General features: G+C 37.3%; 1 protein-coding gene across 4 annotated transcripts in view; it reads right to left on the reverse strand.

Moving 5' to 3' along the window:
* CAMSAP2 (calmodulin regulated spectrin-associated protein family, member 2) overlaps window positions 1–19,466 on the reverse strand; it is a 122,368-nt gene that overhangs the window by 36,234 nt on the left and 66,668 nt on the right. For all 4 annotated transcript variants that reach the window (XM_011990583.1, XM_011990581.1, XM_011990582.1 and 1 more), the window contains exons 3-4: window positions 12,750–12,911; window positions 4,695–4,778 (exon numbers count right to left, since the gene is read on the reverse strand). In XM_011990583.1, the coding sequence (XP_011845973.1) occupies window positions 4,695–4,778; window positions 12,750–12,911 (246 nt within the window). The remainder of the gene's footprint in view (window positions 1–4,694; window positions 4,779–12,749; window positions 12,912–19,466) is intronic.

Raw genomic sequence — 19,466 nt, forward strand, 5'->3', positions numbered from 1 at the left:
GCTACAGTGAGCCATGATCTCGCTACTTCATTCCAGCCTGGGCAATAGAGTGAGACCCTGTCTCCAAAAAGGAAAAAAAAAAAAAAAAAAAAAAAAGAAGCCTACATATGGATAGATTTATAATTATAGAACAGAATCTTAAAGGTAGGATTCAAAACAAAAATTATCTAATTTAGGCAGGCCATGTCATCACAGTTTCTTAACTAAAATAATGGTACAAAAGAAATCAAGGTAAATCTAAGAGTCAAATGAAATGATGTATCTGAGAATGATGTGCTGTATTTGAACATTAAATGTTTTATATATTTATATACATATTAAATAGACAACTTAAGTGCAAAGTTATACGTTACAAATTATCGTTTTCTACATTGTGCACTGAAGAACACTAATTCTATGGGATGCTAGTAAAAGTCATTCATAAAATAGTTCAAAGATAAAAAATGTTTGGAAAATGGCTAGACAGTCTCTTTGACTGGACCATTAATGTACTAAAATGGATTGCAACATTTTCAAAGGGGCACAGACTAGGCAGCATTTCCCAAATGTATTTTACTTCAGAGCCCTTCTCTCAAATAGTACTACTTGAAGAAACAGCATTTGAGGGAGAAAAAAGTGGGTTACAGTTTTTAACTGTTAAGGAATTTTAGTCAAGGGAGAAATTCGTAAGGGCTGAAGTAATCAGGCAGAGGTATAAGCATTTACCTACTCTCTCACAGGGGGAAAGTGTAGTCTATATTGAGATACTCCTTAAAGTGAAAAGCAATTAGAGTTCTGTGGATGTCTTTTCTCCAAAGGTAATTCCTTCATCTACTTCCTACTCCCTTGTAAAATACCTCACAAATATTTCTTTTTAAAAAGTAGCAAATGCCACACTAAGTAAACATATATCTTTAATACTTTGAGAAACATTGGCTGGGGTGGCGTCTCATACCTATAATCCCAGCACTTTGGGAAGCCAAAGCGGGCAATCACCTCAAGTCGGGAGTTCAAGACCAGCCTGGCCAACATGGCGAAATGCCATCTCCGCTAAAAATACACACACACAAAAATTAGCTGGGCGTGGTGGTGCACGCTTGTAATCCCAGCACGCTTGTAATCCCAGCTACTGGGGAGGCTGAAGCACGAGAATTGCTTGAACCCAGGAGGCCGAGGTTGCAGAGAGGTGAGATCATGCCTCTGCCCTCCAGCCTGAGTGACGGAGCAAGACTCCGTCTCCAAAAAAAAAAAAAAAAAAAAATGAGAAACATTAAACTTCATTCTCTATATAGTTAGTATTAGAATACAAACGCATGAATTCATAGCTCTTTCAAAACTGATTCTGCCACATTCATCCACTCAGTAATTCCCACAAGTGCCTTCACTTGCAACTTAGTGTCTCTACTTAAATTGTTCCCTATGACCTAGTATCATGAAATCTACTAATGCCCTGTTAAAGTCTCACATCTTCTAGAAGGTATTCCTAGATATTTCATGCATACAGTTAGCATAAATCTACTAGTAATATACATATAGAAAAGTCTATGATAACTATTTACTATTTTCACCAACCTTTTGTTTTTTTTCTCTTATGTTTACTAACATATTGAGAAGGGAAAAACTGAGCATCTTTTTAATTACAGAATTTAGAAACCGATTAATCCAACCTTTTACTTTTTACAGATTAAAAAAAAAACAAAAAACAAAACAAAACAAAATAAGGCCCAGAGAGGTCAAGTGCCTTTGTAAATGTCATGAAGTTATTTAGCGACAGAACTAGCCTGACTTTATGTGCAATACTCATTTTACCATAGTACTTTACACAAACTCTTCAAGAGAATCAATGTTGCACTTAATGTCAACTTGGCTATAAACTTCAGAAATCATTCAAGTACGGCTTCCAAATTTAGCAAATATACACAAGATGCTCACACAATACAAGACACCTGTGCAACTTATTAAAAAAAGCTATTTGTTGTTTCTCTGGCATTCAAATTTAATTGGGCACCCTATTTTACAGTCAAAAGAAGTATTAGAAGCAAAATGAGCAACTTGGGAAAAAAAGAGAAAATACCATTAGTAAACTGTTTAAACAAAACATTTTCCTAGGACATGACACTATTTAAAATGCCTTTCTCTTAGGACACCACCCAATCCAATGATCAGAAATGCATCATTGGAGGATCTAATATCCTAAAGAAATACCTTTGACATCTTTCATTTCAGTCCAACCCTCATAATTTATAGTACAAGTATCCTTCAACATGTGCATATATTTTACCAAGAATATGGTTATAAAAAGATATTTCATAAAACAAATTCTATTGGACATCTGACTTAAGAGTAGTTGGGCAAGGACAAAAGGTAAGATACGTTATTATCCAATACCACGGGCTTTGTCTATAGCTGGACAAGCAATAGGCAACAGGGCGAGGCTCCTGTGTACACGTCACTAGAAAAGCTGACTGAAGTAGATGGAAAGAGTGGCAACTTCTTACCAAACGTACAGTAATAAGAAAGAGCAAGTCATTTTCTCTCTCATTTGTAAAAGAAGAAAAGGAGCATGAATTTTGCTTTTACAGAGTTAAAAACCAAAATTGGAATGATAATATTTCCAGCCAAACCAAGTACATAGTTCAAATGCCAAAAACCCCATTGTTAGGAAACAGAGCAAGATTCCCTTCCCTAGTTTATTCTGTGATAGTGTGTTTCTTCATAATGACAACACCTGAACCTACGGGAAGATATGTTAAATTAACCCTTATTTTCACAAAGATTCAATTTTCAAAAACAATGGGGGAAAAAGGATAAAATTCATTGGAAAATGAAGGAGTAAATGCTATGTATGTGCTAAACTAAAAATGTATACTAACCAAATATTTAAAAATTAACTGCACAATCATTTCTTTCTTCACTCAGTCACTCATTCAACAAATACTAGTTGTACAGTTAATATGTGCAACTGCATGGAGCTAAGTGCTGTGAAAAAGTAAAAGCCATGTAATACAATAGTGTCTAGATTCCATACAGTTTTTCTCCAGGATCACTTTACTTGGTTGTTTGAAATACAAATGGCATTTTTTTTTTTTCATTAAAAAAATGTTTACTGGGCACTCTGTCATCATATAAAATCCCCATTTGGTTCAAAATGTATATGCAATACTACAGAACTTAACCATTATATATAATACAGAAGATTTCTATAGAGAAATTTCATTAGTGTTATAACTTAGAATGATGCTACCTCAACCTTATTACTGATAAAAGCCAGGAGCAAAATTGAGGGGCAGGATTATACGTATCTCCAAGGCAGAAGTTTCAGCTCCTATGATAAGAAAAAGAGAAAGGGAAGGAAGCTGACAAGAAAAGACTGTGGGATGTAACAGGTAAGAGGCAAGGACAGAAATTGGCTGGCAGCAGGGAAATGAAACATAATCTGGGGTGATGGGAAAAAAGGAGAATTCCTTTCCAATCTACCTTTAGGGGAAAGGACCTCAACAGAGTTAGGATGAAGGATTAAGCACAAATCGTATTTTCAGGAGGCAGTCAGTAAACCAGATGGGGGAAAGCATTGTGATCCCAAAACATCAAAATCAGACAAAATTGTACGTGGTCCTCCACAAGATTTTTCTATTGAAGTTGATAAGAGACAGAACAGCTTCCCTTTTCCTTCCTTTTTCCTTTCTCTTTTTACGGAGAGATCAGTGACTAGTGGAATAAGAATAAGCTCAAAATAATAGAAGTACTGTGTAATAATGAAGAAACTTTAATTCAAACACAGAATAAGGTTTCTGAATTATTACAATTTATTATACCTCAATTCTAATACTATACAACATGTTTAAAAGGTTCCAATTACAATACATTTTAAAAGACGTAAGATATACTATATCACAGAAAATATACTTGTGGTTTTAGCATATGACAAACACACAACTAAATTTTCAGAGAAGAAAACTCTAAAAGTCTGAGAGTTTTAAAAGAATAAATCCATGTTAATGTTTCCTCTTTCTTCACAGAATAACCATACTGTACATTTTGAATACATATATATTTATTTTGAGATGGAGTCTTGCTCTGTTGCCCAGGTTGGAGTGCAGTGGCGTGATCTCAGCTCACTGCAACCTCTGCCTCCCAGGTTTAAGCGATTCTCCTGCCTCAGCCTCCTGAGTTGCTGAGATTACAGATATACGCCACCATGCCCAGCTAATTTTTGTATTTTCAGTAGAGATGGGGTTCATCATGTTGGTCAGGCTGGTTTCGAACTCCTGACCTCATGATCTGCCTGCCTCAGCCTCCCAAAGTGCTGGTATTATAGGTGAGCCATCACGCCCAATGAAATTCTGGGAATATTGTTTTAAATGTTGGTCAAACGTTGGTCTTGCTGCAAGTCATTATAAAGGCTGAACATTTAAAATTGTTTTCTTGTTGTTTTATACATTTTACCAAAGAAAGGCAAACTGCTATTTTTGACAAAAGAACCTCAGAACTTGAGTTCTAGTCATCAATACATTTTTTTACAAATACCATCATCCAATTAACCTTCACTTTGTACTTCTCTTTACTTAGTGTTTACAGCATGGCTTTCTAGGGTACAGTTAACACCACTAAAAAATAATTTAATAAACACAACTATTAACATTTCCCAAAATAATGCAAATATGTGAACATACATACAGTCTCATAAAGGCACCTTTTGTGTTTGAAATATATACCTTTTGACCTCCTGGAGCTTCAACTGTGTGATGTTCTTTCAGTTTTTGTTCTTGTTCCATTATGTCTTTCAAATGTTCATTTACCTTAAAATATAAAAATATCAGTTTGAATTTGTATTTTTTAAAATTTATTTTCAAATATAACAATAAAATAACACACATTAAGATGCCTATAGTCAGAGCCCTGATGTCAAATACCAGTCTCACTCAAATAAAGAAAATTTCAGCTTCACAACCAGAAAAAAATTGTTTATGGATACTTATTTGATAATCTAGAATTCATTAATTTATCAAATAGTTGTTAGGCAGATACTGTATGTCAGAAACTGGTTGGGGTGCGAGGGAAAAAAAGGTACTCGGGAATGTCAGTTTTAATGCTTAGGAAGCAAAATAACATCAAGTAAAATTTTACAATTTTAGATTTTAGAACTAGCAAATGAAAGTTATTTTCCCTAAAGTTAATGTTGTTATTATCAATAAATAACACTGTGAATCAAGTTCTTAAGGTGTGATTTCTGACATGTCCATGATCATGGGGGAATTTAGGGCAGTCATAATGCCACAGTTAAAACACATGCAAAATTTTTGCATATGAAAACTTTTTGGGGAGACAGTTTAATTTCTCTCTCATCAGATTATTCAAGCAGTCCATAATCCAAAAACAGTTAAAAAAAAAAAAAGTCTACATGGTGCATAAATTATATCTTGAGAAGACTTTAGATAATTTTGGATTTTGAGTTAATGATTTTAAGGTCACTCTAGTACCAATCAATAAAAGTTCAAATTTATTAATTATGGCACTGTAGAAAATATTAATGCCATTAGCCACCAAAACTTTCAGTCCCCATTTTGTTTCTGGCACCTGAGAATTCCCTTTTCTTCCTTTAAACTCAACTCTGCAGTATAAACTTTTCTAATTATATTTATCAAGCATGTTTAGGTGTTCCTAACAGGAAGAGTTGTAGTTTTAGTCTGACTGTTAACAAAATCATTCATATTTTCTTCTTCTTTTTTTTTTTTTTGAGACAGAGTCTCACTCTGTCGCCCAGGCTGGAGTGCAGTGGCACCGTGTCAGTTCACTGCAACCTCCGTCTCCTGGGTTCAAGCAATTCTCTTGCCTCAACCTCCCGAGTAACTGGGATTACAGGCGCCCACCGTTACACCCAGCTAATTTTTAAAATATTTTTAGTAGAGATGGGGTTTCACAATGTTGACCAGGCTGGTCTCGAACTCCGGACCTCAGGTGATCCGCCTGCCTCAGCCTCCCAAAGTGCTGGGATTACAGGCATGAGCCACCGTGCCCAGCCCCATATTTTCCATCATGGTAATATACGGTGTTACAAAGCAGTTTTGTAACACCCATGTATCTTTAAGCATTTTGGTCTCTTTACCAATTGGGGGAGGTGAGGAAGACGGGACCAAATCCTGGTAAAGTTTATAATGTTTTCTATTGATTTGTTTTGTAGTATTTTCATTCCCCACACCCTCCACCCCCAACTGTTTTTTTGGAGACACAGTCTCAATCTGTCAGCCAGGCTGGAGAACAGTGGCGTGATCTTGGCTTACTATAACCTTTGCCTCCTGGGCTCAAGCAATCCTACTGTCTCGGCCTCTCAAATAGCTGGGGCCACAGGCATGCACCACCAAGCTTGGCTAATTTTTGTTTTTTGTTTTGTTTTTGGTGGAGACAGGATTTCACCTTGTTCCCCAGATTGGTCTTAAACTTCTGGACTCAAGCGATCCACCTGCCTCAGCCTCCCAAAGTGGTGGGACTACAGGCATAAGCCACCACACCCAGCCTCATTCCCTTTAAGTTAAAAAACAAACACTTTCTAATTCATTGTCAGGTAGTTGTAATTGATCTGCCAGTTTGGAAATATCCTTGTTTTTATTTTTTTCCCTATAGAGGAAATATCTTCATTTTTAAAGAGGTTTTTTATCTGATTCTGTCCAAAAAGCAAAGTGGTCACAAATTAACATTTTAAACCACCATTCACTCATTTATTTGCACATTCAACGGATATCTACTGAATGTCAGTTATGTGCCAGATACTGTATTAAGAGGCTAGGTATACAATGGAGTACAAAGTCAAAATGATTCCTGTCCTCATGAAGCAGGGGAGATAGGAAAACCATTTGTAAATGCTATAAATAAATTAAAATGTGAGTAGAAAATAATGGGAGCAGGAAGACCTGTTTTAGAAAAGATGGTTATATCAGACAAGGCCTTTGCTTTGGTCTAAATGTTTGCCCCCCAGAGTTCATATTTGAAACTTAATCCCCAATGTGTTAATATTAAGAGGTGGAGCCTTTTGGGGCATGATTAAGTCATGAGACTCTGCCCTTGTGTATGGATGGGGTTGGTTCCTTTATAAAGGGGGTTGAAGGAGCACAGTGGCCTTTTGGCCATGTGGGGACACAACAAGAAGCTGCCATTCTGAAGCAGAGAGCAAGTCCTCACCAAAAACTGAATCTGCTGGCACCTTGATCTGGGAATTCCCAGCTTTCAGAACTACGAGCAATGGATATCTGTTGTTTATAAATTACCTAGACTAGGGCATTTTGTTATAGCAACCCAAACAGACTAAGACAATTTCTTTAAGAAGTAACTTTAAGCTGAGATCTTAAAGAGAACAAGTTGGCTATGGAAAAAGTAGAGAAAACAGTATTCCAGAGAGAGAATGAAAAACATAAGCAAAAGCCCTGTGGTAGGAAAAATGCTTGCGTGTTTAAGTAACAGAATGACATAGTGAACCCAAAGAAGTCACAAAATGAGATTTGAAACAGAGGTAGAGCCAAATAATATAAGGTTGATATATTCACAATTTTTGTGTACCTCTGCGTGATTCAATCATCCAATATAATCTTGTCTTCTGTGATTTTGCTTTTTTGTTTTTAAGTTTAAATTCATTTTAGCCACTATGCTGATAACTATTTTAGCCATGTTATTGCCATTTTTTGTTGGTAGGTTTTTTTATACTTGTGGATGCATTATCCAGGAAAAAAGGCAACTGGGTTAGGATGAGCCAAAACAAGAGCCAGAAGAAGAAAACATATACTAAATCTGAGAGGTAAGGGTGAAGTCATAATGAGAGAATAAAAAATAATGCTGGGGCTAGTAGAATGGATCAAGGGAAAAAATACACTGCAGTTCAGGTTGAATCAAATTGTTTTAAACCGAATTTGAAAATGGAATACGGTGGATATGACTACATAAAGGGAATGAACATTCCTAGGTAAGTGATTTCCTTAATTTTGTGTAGATTTCCAAAGTTCCAAAGTGCCTAGCTTAATTTAATGGCTTAAACTATCTCTTCTCTTTATTAATTTAGTTAATGTTTATTAAATATAATCTCTTTGTCAAACACTGTGCTAGTCTAGACACTAAAACTGAAAAGAAGAAAGAAGGTCATCATAGGCACTAGAAATAAAAAGTTCATTGTACCTATCCTCACATAGACTATTCTAGTTAGGAAGACGGATTTTAAAAAATTAAATGATTAAAAAAGTAATTAGTCTGAAAGTGCTATGAAAGAAAAAAGGTAGAGTGTTTGAGTATAGAAAACAAGGGGTTGATAGAGGCACTTCATTTAGATAAGGTTGTCAGGGAAAAGTGCTATTCAAGCTGATGGAGAGCAGAAGCACTAAGCCATGCAGAAAGCTGGGAGCTGAGCTGCCCGGGAATAGGAAACATGAGGTTCAATGGTTCAGAGATGAGAAAAGGCATGGAGCAGGAATGAAGTCAAATAAGTGAGAAAGGGGAACAGTGGCCATGAGCCTAGCATGGAGTACACAGGGTCAGAGTAGGTGGTACCTTGCAGGCCATGATAAATTTTACATTTTATTTTAAGGGTAAAGTGAAGTCACTAAAGAGTTTTGAGCAAAAGAATGGCCTGATCCAAGCTGCACTATAAAAAGATACTTTTAGAATTCTGGTTCTGGTAATAGTAGAATAGCATGCATCACACTAAGCTCTGCAGAGAGCAATTATAAACTCTGGACAAAATATATAAAGCATCTGTTGGAGGTACTGGTGAGCAACCAAGAGCAAGTAGAAGCAAGAAAGAATTCAACTTTGAAAAAGAAAGAAACATACTGAGTGAAATCCATGTTTATATGGCCTTACCCTCAGTTCAACAGTGCACTGTGACTAGAACTCAAGGAGAAAACTGTAGTCTGGTTGGCAGGAGGAATCAAGGGAGAAATCTGGCACTGCCAGAGTAGCTGGATATTGAGGAGGAATATTGTAGGAAGGGTAATGGGTGAGGCCCAAAATCTGCATATAAACTTCCCTCAACTCTTGGCTGAGCCCTAGACTGGGCATGTGTAGGAAAGATTTTAAGAAATGCAGGGAGAAGACAACTGCTAAGAAATCAAAGAAATTGCCACCATAGGGGAGGCAGAGTTTGGTGTTCAAATCCTACCAAGTAGAGGAGGGCTTGGTAAACACCTTGGGTTTTCCACTGAAACTTCAAAAAGGTGGTTCAAGCTTTAGAAGTAAAAATTGAGTTTAAATTAAGGACAAAAAATTATTGATTGGATTTGCCTTTTTGATACACTCAGGAACAATTTCAGGGTAGGAATGGGTATGGGAGAGAGATAACAGCAGGCTAAAGAAATAGCAAACAACTCTTGAGAGATTCTGTTGTATGGAGAAATAGGCTTGTATTAGGATGGGGAAGTTTTGTTTCTTAGGATGGAAGACACTAGAGCAAGTCTGTTTTTTTTTTCTTTTTGAGATGGAGTCTTGCTATGTTGCCCAGGCTGTAGTGCAGTGGTGCAATCTCAAGTCACTGCAACTTCCACCTGCCAGGTTCAAGTGGTTCTCCTGTCTCAGCCTCCCGAGTAGCTGGGACTACAGGCGCACATCACCACGCCCAGCTAATTTCTGTATTTTTAGTAGAGACAGGGTTTCGCCATGTTGGTCAGGCTGGTCTCGGACTCCTGACCTGAGATGATCCACCCGCCTCAGCCTCCCAAAGCGCTGGGATTAGAGGCATGAGTTGCTGTGCCCAGCCTCCAAGTCTGTATTCTTTTTTTGTTTGTTTTGTTTTGAGATGGAGTCTCACTCTGTCACCCAGGCTGAAGTACAATGGCACCATCTCGGCTCACAGCAACCTCTGCCTCCCAGGTTCAAGCAATTCTCCTGCCTTAGCCTCACAAGTAGCTGGGATTACAGGCACCCACCACCATACCCAGCTAATTACTATACTTTCAGTAGAGTGGGGTTTCACCATGTTGGCCAGGCTAGTCTTGAACTGTCTACCTCAGGTGATCCGCCTGCCTTTGCCTCCCAAAGTGCTGGGATTCCAGGCGTGAGTCACCACACCTGGCCCAAATCTGTATTCTTACGAGAACGATCCAATAGGGAGCTTCAAGAGTCAGACGATGTGGGAGTGAACAAATAACAGTGTGGTCCCAGACCAGCAGCATTAGTATCACCTGGAGCTTGTTAGAAATGCACTCTCTCCTGCTTCACGCTAGACACCTCCTCATTCAGAGCAGCCATTTTAACACATTCCCAGGTTCTTATGGTTTGAATATTTGCCCCCCTCTGAAATTCATGTGGAAACTTAATCTCCACTGTCGCAGTACTGAAAGGTGGGGACCTTTAAGAGGTGACTGGCTTATGAGAGCCGACCCAATTCACACATCAATGGATCAACAGGCTATCGCTAGCAGCTTTATAAGATGGGGAAGATAGAGCTGAGCTAACATGCTCAAACATATGATTCCCTGTGCTGCCTCAGGACTCTGCAGAGCCCCAACTTAGCAAGAAGGCTCTCACTAGTGGCCTCTTCACCTGGGATTTCTTAGCCTCCATAGCTATAAGAAATAAATTCCTTTTTGTTATAAATCACCCAGTTTCAGGTATTCTGTTATTGTTATTATTATTATTATTCTTTTTTTGAGAGAATCTCACTGTCACCCAGGCTGGAGTGCACTGGCATGATCTCGGCTCACTGCAACCTCCGCCTCCCAGGTTCAAGTGATTCTCCTGCCTCAGCCTCCCAAGTAGCTGGGATTATAGGCATCCGCCACCATGTGCAGCTAATTTTTATATTTTTAGTAGAGACAGGGTTTCGCCATATTGGCCAGGCTGGTCTTGAACTCCTGACCTCCCACCTGCCTCGGCCTCCCAAAGTGCTGGGATTATAGGCGTGAGCCACTGTGCCCGGCCCAGGTATTCTGTTATAAGAAGAAAAATGGACTAATACACCAGGTGATTTTTATGTACATTAAAATGTAAGAACTGAAATAGAGGACCAATGACCATGAAAAAGGGAAGAAAGTTCTAGAGCAGTAGTGGAGAACTCACATTTGATGTGAAGGGGGAAATTCTTCATTCTAACAGCAGGACAAAAGGCAATGAGTGCTGATCCAAAACTGTTTACAGATTTGCTAGTATAAAGGGAAGATAATTCCCATCTAAAGCCTTCCCATCTCTGGTCTCAAGAAAAGATAAGGCAAATTTAGCTGACAGTAGTAGGGAAAGGGTTACAGAAGGTCCGAGAATCAGGAAATGGGTAACAGTTGTCATGAAGCGTGGGAAAGCAAACTTAAGGACACGTTTCTTGGACTGGCAGTGGAAGTTTGTGCTTATGAACTTAAAGTGAAACCAACTTCCTTGTGTAAATTTCTCCAGCAATATTTGCCTCTGCAAGTGCAGGTTATAAATAAAATGCGTAACTGAGCTAAACCATCTGAGCTGTTACCAAATGAGTAACAGGGAGGGAAGGGGAGACATAAGAACTGAGGGTACTTATAAAAATCTAAGTTCAAGATGGACAAATATGAAGTCCAACAAGATTGTGAGAAATTAATAGGCTCAATGGTTTATAAGTCATAATGAGGTTGAACATTTTTAAATTAATATTTAAAGCAAGTGAGTTAGGAAGATAGGAGAAATTGTTCAAGAATGGGAAGTCTGTAATGGGATGTGAAGCTTGCACAGTTTCTCAAGATGAATAGGTCTAGAATGTGACTGTGATTTTCTACAGCTGAGGAGGAGTGGGGGAAAGATTACTAAAGATGAAGAAATAAAGGAACTCCAGAGGCAAAGTATTAAGCAGTCCTTCTACAATGATACTGATATTATGGATAATGAAGATAGCTGTAATAGTGTTTTTTACATTTAGCTTTTTATTGCAAGCTTCATGTCAGCTTTCAAGAAAAGATACCTGGAAATATAACTTCTAGTGCTTGTCTTCAGATAAGGTTTAATTTTCTCTTGGCTGACAGTGGTAAATGAAAGTGGATCAAGACAAATTAACTACTCAAATTTGCAAAGGGAGTGATAAGCTGACAAATTAAGCATCTTCAAAGCATAAATCACAGTTTCATAAAAATTTCCAAGAAGAGAAATCCACAATCATGATCTTGTGCAACTTGGTCAAGCAAACCTAAGAATCCTCTAACCGGAAATGTAAGAAAATTATTTCATTCCTGAAATGAATTCAAAAAATATTTACTGAACACCCACTGTGTATAGTTCACTATTAGGAGTGTTCTGAATTTTTCCATAATCTGGTATGAACTAGATTAATCATTAAAAATGATTATAAATATTGGCCAGGCATGGTGGCTCACACCTGTAATTGCAGCACTTTGGGAGGCTGAGGTGAGTAGATCACTTGAGGCCAGGAGTTCGAGACCAGCCTGGCCAACATAGTGAAACCCCGTCTCCACTAAAAATACAAAAATTAGCCGGGTATGGTGGCAAATGCCTGTAATCCCAGCTACTTGGGAGGCCAAGGCATGAGAATTGCTAGAACCTGAAAGGCAGAGGTTGCAGTGAGCCACTAGCCTGGGTGACAGAGCGAGACTACTTCTCAAAAAAAAAAAAAAAAAAGAATAATTATAAATATTGCTGAGTATACAGAAATCTATTTTCATCATTTTAAGCTTTTTTAATAAAAAAATTTAAGTATATTTTACAACTTAAGTTTGCACTCTGATTTGAAACAAAAAGAGTAATGAAGTGGCAATGTATAATTTAGAATTTCACATTTTCTGGCTATAAGATGCAATTTACTCAAGTGAGTATAATCCTACCTTATTTATCCAGTACATGACAGCGTCCTCGATATCATAGGGCAGATCCGTGGCTTGGAAAAAAGCTGAATACTGCTGAGCACACGCAATTACTTTTTCTATACTGACCATTTCTACAGTATAAGCCATCATGAGGGTATCTATCATGGCCAAATGTGCACTCTGAAAATATAAAACAAGAACAAATCGTTTAAAAATTATACTTAGAAATTGCTTTTTATATATTTTGAAATGTTAATGACATCTCCTAACAAGTAGAAGAATAACTACACAAGACCAGCCTTAATAAGAAAGCATAAATTATAGATGCTAAAGATGAGCTAACTGAACCAAACTAATTTATTGTTCAAATACATATTGAGGATCTATATTTAAGATACTCATTATCTTCTACTCCAAAGATGCTTCTTTTCCTGTTTTTCCTATTTTTAATAATGTCATAGTTGCTTACTCAGCAATATAACTTACCAACTTCAGAACCATCTTTGATGGTCTTTCCTCATTCTTCCCACCCACATAGTACAAGTTTATAGATTCTCTATCTTTCAAATCTTCCCTCTTCCTCATTCTGACTGTCACAGTTCCAATTTAGACCCAAACATTTCTCACACCTGAACAAGGCAAAAAATTCTTTAACTGGTTTTCCTGCCTCCAACTTCTTCCTCATCTAATTCATCCAGAACAGGACTTCCAGCCTTTGGCATAGATAGATAAGATTTGGGATGGATGGATGGATAGACAGACAGACACACACACACACACACACACACACACACACACAGTTATATGGAAGTTCTAAAAAAAAATCACAAACATTACAGAAGTATATAAAGTGCCCCTCCTCCACCAGTTTCTTCAGTCTGGTATATATTCCTACAAAAAAGTTTAATGCCTATCAAATATGTATACATTTACACTGTTTAGCATTACAAACAATGTTACGACATTGTATTTCTCCAGGTATAATTCTTAGTTGTGGCTACTGGGTCCAAGGGCAACCACAATTTAAGTTTTGATAGATAACCACTAATATAGTCTCTAGACAGGTTACACCAACTTATCTCCCACCAACAATGTTATCAGTCTGCCTGTTTCTCCACATTTTTGACATTAATTATTATTCACTTTAAAATTCTGTATCAGCATGAAAGTTTCAAAGACCTCACTCTTGTTTGATTTTACAATCCTGATTATTACTGAAGATAAGCATCCTTTTACATGCTTTAGCAACCATTTGTATTTCTTCTTTGTTAAGCTACCTGTTCAATCTTTTGCCTATTCTTAATCGATTTGTAAGAGCTTGGTATACATTAGGTACTTTAACCTTCTGTCACTGAGGTAGCAAATACTTTCCCCTAGTTTGTCGCCAAACTTTCAACTTTAGGGTACCTTTTGTTGTAGAGTTTTAAATATTTACTTGGTAAAATCTGTTAATTTCAATGTTCTCCTTTATGACTTTGGAGTTCATAACATGTTTATAAAGGTCTTCTCCAACCTCAAAATATAGAAATATTATTCTCGGCCGGGCGCAGTGGCTCAAGCCTGTAATCCCAGCACTTTGGGAGGCCGAGACGGGCGGATCACAAGGTCAGGAGATCGAGACCATCCTGGCTAACACGGTGAAACCCCGTCTCTACTAAAAAATGCAAAAAACTAGCCGGGCGAGGTGGTGGGCGCCTGTAGTCCCAGCTACTCAGGAGGCTGAGGCAGGAGAATGGCGTGAACCCGGGAGGCGGAGCTTGCAGTGAGCTGAGATCTGGCCACTGCACTCTAGCCTGGGCAACAGAGCGAGACTCTGTCTCAAAAAAAAAAAAAGAAAAAAAAAGAGAAATATTATTCTCTATTTTTTCCATAACTTTAATTCCATCTAGAATTTATTTTTGACAATGTTATGAACTAGCGGCTAGCTGTTTTTTCCAAATCAGAGATTGCATCATATCATTCTCTCATAAAGTCTACCTCATTTTCTACATAATGAAATCTAAACTCCTTAACAGACGTAAAGTTTCTTTCTTATTAGCTGGTTTGTACTTGTTAGTCTAGCCTTATAATCTACCATTTCCTTCTCCAATCTGCTATCAGTTTTCAAGTTTTTGTGCCCTAGCTTGTTGTCCTCCTAACAATATAGACTAAGTTCTGTCGTTGGTTTGAATATTACTCTAATTGTGAAGATTTTTCCAGTTCTCTTTCCAATCAAAATGACTCACTCAACCTATCAATGAGTACAGATTCCTACAGAATACTGTTTCTGCTTGCATTAACCCCTAAATTATCTAAAGTATGGTATCAGCACTGGTATTTTTAAACAGCTTCCCCAGGTGATGCTAATGAGCAGCCAGGGTTGAGAACCACTGATTTCTCTGACATGTGTACAGTCACCTACCTCTGACTCTATTTCTCTAGGTAGACAGTGTAGGACATTATCTCAGTTATCTTCCTATTCCCTACATCTAAAATGGTACCTGGCAGTTAGCAGGGGCTGAAGAAGGGAAACGAAGGAAAGAAGCTAGCTTTTTAGTTACTATAAAGACTCAAGAGCTGGGTTTACTCTGGAGGTTGAGGAATTGAATTCTGATCATTTAGAAGGTGGCAGTTTCAGCTTCTAGAAAACTGAGCAGTATCTATAGGAAAGCTGATGCTTTGTAAGAAGCAGAATGCTTAACACTGGCAATCATAAAACCAATAGTGGCTCCTACTTACTAAGTCTAACTTATATGCCACATACTGTGCTAAATACATTATTAGTATATTAATCCTTTCATTTCAAATATTTTTTGAAATAAGCCTGGAGATAATAGATAAAATACACTTTCTATAATCCTCAAAACTCTCTAAAGGAAGTATCATTTATGTTTTATATGTGCAGAAACTGAGGTTTAGACAATTAAGCAATTTATCTAAACCTGTGTGCTCTTTCTACCATATCATGCAGTTGGCAGGAGTTAAGTCACTTTGTTGCAAAGCAAAAAAATGTGTTTCGGAAATGACAAACATAATATGCAAGAAAGAAAAATTAGCATCAATAATTATTTCAAATTAAAACCATATTTTCATATTCAATCTCCTTTAAGAAGTATTTTCCACACTGCTACTGTCCAACTATCCCAGTTCTTCCTTCATACTCAGAATGTTGTAGCCTTTTTAGTCATTCATCTGTACGTATCCTCTCTATTATACTCTAGCCCGAGAGAGCAGGGATCCTGTCTTTTTCACCTTTGTTCCTAGACAATGTTTTATGGGTGAAAGTAAATTTGTGTTTAATAGCATTAAAAAGCATGGCACTTTTGGATCAAAATGTGGGAAAATATTTCAAGAGCCACAAAACCATTCATGTACTCTTAACACTCCTTTTGGCAGTTGTTCGACAAACACATGAGAGAGGAGAAAAAAGCTGTATAAATAAAAAATAACCATTATAATATTATACAACAAAAAGAAAACAATATCCAACCAAAATGAGTAACTTATGATGTATTAAACTATTTAACAAAAAGGGAAATGTGTACAGTATAAAATTGAGTGGGAAAAAAACAAAATATCACACCATAATACTGTTTCATACATATAAACAAAAATATGAAAAAGGAAGGAAACAGAACAGAAACAAGAAAAACGGAACATCATACCATAATAATGTTTGAATACCACAGACACACACACACACACACACACACACACACACCCCAGAAAGGGAAAAAGAATGAATAAAAGTAAAACTTAGAAATTATCTTGTTACAGTATGTAAAAAACACAAATAAAATTTTCAGAACAAAGTTCATTTCACTGATTAACTTCCTAAATTAAAAAAACAAATTTCTAAAATTTCCACTATTGTGCTATGGTTATTTCCATATGATATTCACTCACTTTAAGAACTCTTATTTTGGCCGGTCGCGGTGGCTCAAGTCTGTAATCCCAGCACTTTGGGAGGCCGAGATGAGCGGATCACAACGTCAGGAGATCGAGACCATCCTGGCTAACATGCTGAAACCCCGTCTCTACTAAAAAATACAAAAAACTAGCCGGGCGAGGTGGCGGGCGCCTGTAATCCCAGCTACTCAGGAGGCTGAGGCAGGAGAATGGCGTAAACCCGGGAGGCGGAGCTTGCAGTGAGCCGAGATCGCGCCACTGCACTCCAGTCTGGGCGACAGAGCGAGACTCCGTCTCAAAAAAAAACAAAAGAACTCTTATTTTAGTGTGATTTTTTTTCTTTTTTTTTTTTACTTCTTAACTTTACAATATGAGATAGTGAGAATTAAAAATTATGTGTAACAAAGTATATACATAATGGAGTTAGAAAAGATCAACATTAAAAAATAAACTCAAGGCTAGGATCAGTTTGGAGCTATGATAGCTCCAAATAAAATATACACATTTAATTGCTTACCTAAAGCATTCCGATCAGAATAATAGCAATAGCTAACACTGTTATGTTACAAATACTGTCTTCAGCATTTTACTGTTTTCTGTCGTGTACTGTTTTCAGTATGTAATGTTCTCAGCATTTGTATTAATTGAATAAAACAACCCTGTGAGGTAAGCACTATTACCCTACCTATTTTACAGATAAGAAAACTGTATAACCTGTCCAAGGTTACACAGCAAGGAGGCAGTGATGTAGGGATTCAAACTTAGAAATCTGGCTCCAGAGCCCATATCACTGAACATCACACCTGCAGACTTAATCCCAACCTCTACACTTCGACTCTCAGTGTTGTAGGAGGCAACTGCGGCAGCAACAGAAACAGCAGTGTACATTGCAACCACCAGGTGGCAGAGCATAGCATGACACCTTACAGCAGCAGTAGGAAGACTGGTTATGGAAGAAAAAGCAGGAGGGCTACTTGGCATCTCAGTGAAAAGAAAAGGATTTGGGGAATGTGGAATCCCAGGGACTTTACTGGGTGAGAGCTGAAGTATCATCCAAAGGCCACCATCAGGTTCTATATCTGTGTTACAAGGATTATATTTTTATCATCTCCAACCACTGGAGTCTAAGCAAAAATAAATTACATTTATATATTAGAAATGAAGGTTAAATCTATTGAAGAAAGGAAAGCTTTTAAGTACTATAAGAAGTTTTTTAGCCTATAAATTAGGATAAAAGTTCTGCCACTGCATGGCTTTTACTATTCTTGTATCAGATTTAGACACAGAACTTAAAAAAAAAATCCTACAATGAACTTAGTTCTTGGACTAATAAAGTGGCTAGAGTGCCTACTATGACCAAGTACTCCCACAGGTATTTAAAAGGAAATAAATACTTAAATCAATCACAAACATGAGGTATTAGTTATTCTGCTAAAATGGTACCTACAGCATATTCATATTATACTCTATAGTTTTTCGAAGTTATTCCAATTTAGAAAATATTTTACATAGCATTTATTTATAGAAACACTTTTTCATAAGTTTCATTTATCTTTAATTTACATGGCGATAAAAGCAAAATACCACTTGCAACTCCACTGAGGTGATATGTCGTTTTATCAATGAGGAAATCTCAGGATGAGTATCTACATTTGGTCACAGAGTTAGTAAGAGTTAGAACTAGGATTCAAAACCCCGGTCCCATCTATTGTCAAAGCTCATATACTTGCCATTCCTCCATGTTGGCTCCAGCATTTCACAATAAATCTGTGGTTATTATGTACTATTACTTTGCCGCTGAATTTTACTATTTCTAAACTTCTGATATTGACAATTCAAGAATAAACTAAAACCAAGGCTTCCAATCCAAAGACATTCTTATATATAACTATCTTGGTTTAAAAAGGAATTTAGTTAAAATAAAATCCAGTTTTAAAACAAGACAGTTGTACTATGAGGCTGCAGAGATAAAATTCTTGCTATTGCCAGCATAGTATTACTACTGTTCTCAGCTCAGTTAAAATACGGGTTACTAGCTGCTAACACATCAAGCACTGTCCCCCTGCCTCTCAAAGCTCAACTGTGGTTCCCAGAACAAACAAACAAACAAATAAATAAATAAGTACTAAGATGAGTTAAAGAGATTATGAAAAAGAAAACAAGGATACCACCTACACTCAAGATTTCATCTTAGATACTGTCATCTGACTCTAGCTTTTAGCTTATGGGTAACTTATCTAAATATAATTTAGATAGTGTAAGCCTTAATAACCTTCAGATATTTTAGAAAGGGTATCAGAGAATGAAGATCAACTTAATAAAGCGTAGAGACAAGATTAGACAAAAAACAATGAAAAGGAACAAACAAAGCCTCCAAGAAATATAGGACTATGTGAAAAGACCAAAACTGCATTTGATCAGTATACCTGAAAGTGATGGGGAGATTGGAACCAAGTTGGAAAACACTCTTCAGGATATTATCCAGGAGAACTTCCCTAACCTAGCAAGACAGGCCAATATTCAAATTCATGAAATACAGTGAAATACATGGAAGATACTCCTCGAGAAGTGCAACCCCAAGACACATAATCGTCAGATTCACCAAGGTTGAAATGAAGGAAAAAATGTTAAGCTCAGCCACAGAGAAAGGTCAGGTTACGCACAAAGGGAAGCCCATCAGGTTAACAGGGGATCTCTATGTGGAAATCCTACAAGCCAGAAGAGAGTGGGGGACAATATTTGACATTCTATTTTTTTTTTTTTTTTTGAGATGGAATCTTGCTCTGTCGCCAGGCTGGGGTGCAGTGGCGCGATCTCAGCTCACTGCAGCGTCCACCTCCCGGGTTC

The sequence above is a fragment of the Mandrillus leucophaeus genome, unplaced genomic scaffold (genome assembly GCF_000951045.1).
Source record: "Mandrillus leucophaeus isolate KB7577 unplaced genomic scaffold, Mleu.le_1.0 Scaffold38, whole genome shotgun sequence".
Classification (NCBI taxonomy): Eukaryota; Metazoa; Chordata; class Mammalia; order Primates; family Cercopithecidae; genus Mandrillus; species Mandrillus leucophaeus.